This window comes from Alexandromys fortis, unplaced genomic scaffold (genome assembly GCF_014885135.2).
Source record: "Alexandromys fortis isolate MF-2015 unplaced genomic scaffold, M_Fortis_MF-2015_v1.1 scaffold_64, whole genome shotgun sequence".
NCBI lineage: Eukaryota > Metazoa > Chordata > Mammalia > Rodentia > Cricetidae > Alexandromys > Alexandromys fortis.
The window spans coordinates 4,558,911-4,563,721 of record NW_026067976.1 but is presented as its reverse complement, the minus strand read 5'-3'; the positions used below and the strand labels follow the sequence as shown (position 1 = coordinate 4,563,721).

The 4,811-nt window shown below is 47.8% G+C and overlaps 1 protein-coding gene across 1 annotated transcript in view; it reads left to right on the top strand.

Annotated features, from left to right (window-relative positions):
• The first annotated feature begins 2,607 nt into the window (after positions 1-2,607).
• Sh3gl2 (SH3 domain containing GRB2 like 2, endophilin A1) overlaps positions 2,608-4,811 on the top strand; it is a 166,639-nt gene continuing 164,435 nt past the window's right edge. Inside the window, exon 1 of the mRNA XM_050157462.1 lies at positions 2,608-2,782. Coding sequence (XP_050013419.1) covers positions 2,738-2,782 — 45 coding nt within the window. The 5' untranslated portion in view covers positions 2,608-2,737. The remainder of the gene's footprint in view (positions 2,783-4,811) is intronic.

Genomic DNA, 4,811 nt, shown 5'->3' with positions numbered 1-4,811 from the left:
GCTGACCATGAGTTTACTGCCCAATTAGTGAGGTGGTGCTATGTAGGGGGTTCACCTAATTGGGACTTTCTTGAGCTGACCTAGGTTTATTTAGCAATTTACAGTGATTTTATTTTTTGATCTCAGGAGACTAGAGGGTAAAATGTTGAGTTCATCAAAGCCCTCGCTCACTGACCTTTGTTCCAACATGCCCTGAGCTTTTCTGACAGATCTTTGGGATGAAAGAATGCCCATGTTAGGGGCTTTCAGCATCACACGCTTTTCCCCTCTGCATGCAAGTCAGAGTAAATGTCCATAAAAAGGAGGTTTTGAATCACTGGTCTGGAAATACCTTGGGCAGGGGTTCTCAACCTGTGAGTCATGCCCCCTCTGCATGTCAAATGACCCTTCCAGAGGGGTTGTCTAGTCCATCAGAAAACACAGATATTGAAATTATAATTCATAATAGTAGCAAAACTGCAGTTATGAAATAGAAACAAAAATACTTTTATGGGTGAGGGTCACTACAACACGAAGAACTGCCCTAAAGGGTCACAGCATTAGGAAGGTTGTGAACCACTAACCTTGAGGTTCAATGCCCAGGTTGTGTTTCTTGATATCTTTCTATACCATCTTCTAACACCTCTCCCTAAGATACCTTCCAAACAGAGATTGTCAATGCCACTCTTCCAGTTTTTCATAAGTACCGATCGTGGCTTACATGGAATCGCTGATTTCGACAAGATGTAGGTGATACCAGTAGATTCAAAGAGCTTCACGTTCCTCGGGAGAACTCACAGTAGTTTCTCTGATGTTCAGCAGTGTAAGCTTTCAAAGAAAAGAGATACAGAACAAGGGAAAGGTGGAGATCGGCTTTGCTCAAAAGTTCTGAGGAGCCTCTTCAGGTCGCATTTGACTTCTTTCATGTTGGAGACCAAAGTCGTGAATTGCAGACACTTTACTTTGCAGAACAATTGCTCTGTCTCTTGGCAACTTTGGCCCAGGTCCACTCTCTAAAAATGTTCTCCATTGTTAAACAGGGAATCAAGTAGTAAAAATGACTGTGAAATGCTTTTCCCATTATAGGTATGATGAAAAAAAATTAAAACTAATAAAAACAGAGCAAAGGTTTACACTTAATAACCTCAACCTCCATGGATTAAATTTACTTAGATTTATTTCTCACCATCAGAATACAAACCGAGCATTAGCTTTTGGCCTACCTTATTCTCACTCTGGATCATGGTGGACAGACCAACTCATAAAATGGTGGCAGAGGGAACAGAGCCTGTGGCCCTTGTACCAAAAGCTGAATTCTTTGCCAAGAAGTAATATGTCCTTTCTGTCTTAATCCACTAACCAATGTTGTCCCTGCGTCACACAGTTCAGAAGATATGTGAGCAGTATCAAGCAGTGGGCTACAGATCTGTGGCTCTGCTTCTTCCCTTGGGTTGGCGCTGCAGACTGGAGGAGGGGGCCATGGGCTTCTCACTGCTCGCTGCTCCAGTGTTCATTGTACTGTAGTTCACAAGAGGACGGATGGCTGGTACCCAGGCCAGGTCCAGGATCCCCTGGCACTAGCCCTTCAATCATCCCCACTCAAGCTGCAGCGGCTACGAGTGTGCATGCTTACCTTACACCAGGTAGTAGGGGACTGGGAACAGCAAAAACTGTATTTCTAGGATCCTTGCCATGTCGACTCTATACATCCTAGTAATGACTCTCTTCTTGGTGGCTGTCACTCTGGCCTCTCTTGCTCATCACTTTGATCTACATGTGCAGGCTTGGTCCATATTTAAGTTCTCTCCCACAAGCTCTTCAGTACAAGAAAAGCTTGACAAAGAAGAGCAGGGACGACACCTGGTGCTGCCCTGTTCCCTTCACCCAATTCCACCCTTTGTCCCTTTGTGGTGTTTGTATAACTTACTTCCTTGCCTTTCTTTCCTCATTATATAAGATTGTTAGAATGAAACCCCCCAAATCTTTACAATAATTGTTTGAGTGCCAAGCTCACATTCAACTTTTTGCTTTTGTAAATAGAAGATTAAATGCTATTACAATAGTAATAACTCACTTCAACTTTGTTCCAGTCAAGCTGTAGGGGCTTCTTTTTAAGTAGTTAAGTTAATCTAGACAGAAGGCAGGGTGTGTGGGGGGAATGGAGGTGGGGTTAATAGCTTGATGGATTTCCCTAAGGTGATACAAACTTAAGGGATATTGAAACCAAGGTAGGGAAAGGTTTTATGTGGCTAACCAAGCAAGGAGGCAGGGCATGAAATGAGCAATGACTTATTCATGACCCAGATAGGCCGCCACCCTGCTTTTGAGCTGCAGAAAGGCCAGGCTCAAAGGGCAAGGGCAGTGTGCAGGCAGCGCCACTGCGGCTACCTGGAGGTTGGGTCACCTGAGTCAGGATTGCTCCTGTGCGGTGATCAATATGCCAGGGTCACGGACGACCCCTAAGGCTGACGATCGCCCCAGGCTTCTCACTGTATAGGGCACCCGGGCCCCAACACAGTTGCAGGGTTCCTAGAGCTCACCTGCCTCCCGCCGTCGCCCGGGGCGGGGCTTCCCGCGTCCCCTTTAAGAGGCCGCATCACCCGCCCTGACGTCAGGGTGTCTCTCCGCACAAGCCCGCGTCCCGCGCCGCGCCCCCGCGCCAGTAGCTCCCGCGGCCGCAGGACCAGCGGCGGCCCGGCGACCCCCGCCACATCTCCGCGCCCGTAGCCGCTCGCCGCGCCGCGTCCCGCATCCCATCATGTCGGTGGCAGGGTTGAAGAAGCAGTTCCACAAAGCCACTCAGGTAGGGCGCGTGCAGGTGTGCGGGGGGCGGGGTGGCCCCGCGGACGGACGGCCCGCTCCTCTTAGCCCTCCCTGGCCGGGGTCGGTCCCCGCGGGGCGCTACACCGCGGTTCCGTTCCCTAATTCCGCTCCCCGACCCTGCTCCTTGACCGCCGCATCCCTGCTTCCTCTTCCCGCTCCGAATCCCCACCATCTCTGCCTCCCAGGCTCTCAGTCCCCAGCTCCTTGTCCCTGGCATCACCGTTCCGGGTCCCCGCCGTCCCGGCTCCCCACCCGGGTTCCCAGGCGGTCGGTCCCCGCAGGGCAGCTTTCAGGCGCCGCACGGAGGGTGCCGCGCAGGTGCCCGGCGGCGCGGCGAGATATTATATAAAGTCGCCCTGTTGCGGTGACCTTGCGGTGCGCTGTGCCCCACTGTCCTGAGATGTCCTGGCTGGAGTGGTGTTCGCGGTCCAGGCTGCGGCGATGCCCGCGCTTTGCGCTCTGGGCTCTGCGCCCTGCGCTCCGGGCCTTCCCCAACCCCTCCTTCCCAGGCCGCCCCAGGCTGCCAGCATGGGAGGCTGTGGCTCCTTCAAGAAGCTTGCATGCATTAACTTTTTCCCTGGAGAACTCCTCGGTGAAGCTCATCTGAGGCCACGACTTGATCAGTGGTGTGCGTGGCTTTCAAGTTTCCCCATGGATTTGACTGCCAAGCCATAACTCCGTTGTTAAAAACTTGAAAATCAGTCTGTTTATTTTTAAGCCAATCGTTCGCTAGATGTACCAGATTTTCTGCGTGGGGTGAATGAGATGTGATTAAATACATTTAATCCAGACCCTCGTAATTGAAATCTCATTGGGACCATCTGAAGGATTTTACAAAGAGAAAATATACCATAAATATTTGATGATGTGACCCCTTTCTTACATAATGCGCGAAATTACAATAGTTTTATTCATTTGGAACCAGTTCAATTTTAAGACATATTTGGCAACAAAAGACTTTATCGATAAACCATTGAATACGTTTGCATAATCTAGCCTTTAAGGTCCTTATCGTAAGATAGCTTTGATACTGCGGTTTCTGTGATGTCTCTATTCTTGAGTTCCCCAGCAGCGGGAATGGAAAACAGCGCAGAGAAAAGGTGAGGGCTGCATTCCTTAAGTTCCAGACACAGATGCCAGGTGAAGCTCAGCCGTAGGCATCGCCGCTGTCACCACTGACTTCGCCTTCATCTAATTAGTCCTGACAACTTAGAGACGCAGGAAAAAGCCCTCTTAAGAAAGGGTTTCTAACGATATTATCTTTTGGTTTTCCCATTAGAATTGTCTGTAACCTCCCTACCAGAGATGTAAAATCAATTACATTGTAGACTTCTGGCAAATTTTTAGTTTTACAGAGCCAGTCTGTGCTAGAACGTCCTTGATATCATCAACAACATTTTTTTTTTGAAAAAATTAGACAAAAGCACTGATTTTATCAACATCAAATGCTTTTTTTTGACTGCTAGGCATTTAGAAGCTTTGGCTTTGGGGAAGGAAAAGCTAAGATTTTTATCCCCCTTCTACTATCTCTGAATTTAAGCAAGCTAATTTTTGAATTTCCCCTTGCTAAAAATGAGACTAGCATTTATGTCTCAGGGATTTATGGAAAAATGAATTTGTAGAGTATACATAGAAATTTCTTAATAAGTGATAGCTGTTAACATTAAGGACAATTTCGTTAGTGTCAGATGCCGTTCCTTCCACTGGTAATAATGAAACACCAGGAAACAGCTGGAGCTAGAAGTTGTAGATTTGGTAATAGACACCAAATCTAGATTTGGTAACCCCCTGACTCATTCCAGTTACTGCCGAGGTTCTGTGCAGCTCTGAAATGGAAGCCTCTCTCCAGGCCTGGACGGGTTCTCCTAGGGGTGAACTTGCTGCTTACCATCCTGAGCCCAGATGCACAGTCTCTATCATTTTTTCCTCTCTGGAAAAAAGCCTTTTTTTTTTTTTTTTTTTTTTTTTTTTTTTTTTTTTTAAAGGTGAAGCAACACATCGTCTTCCTG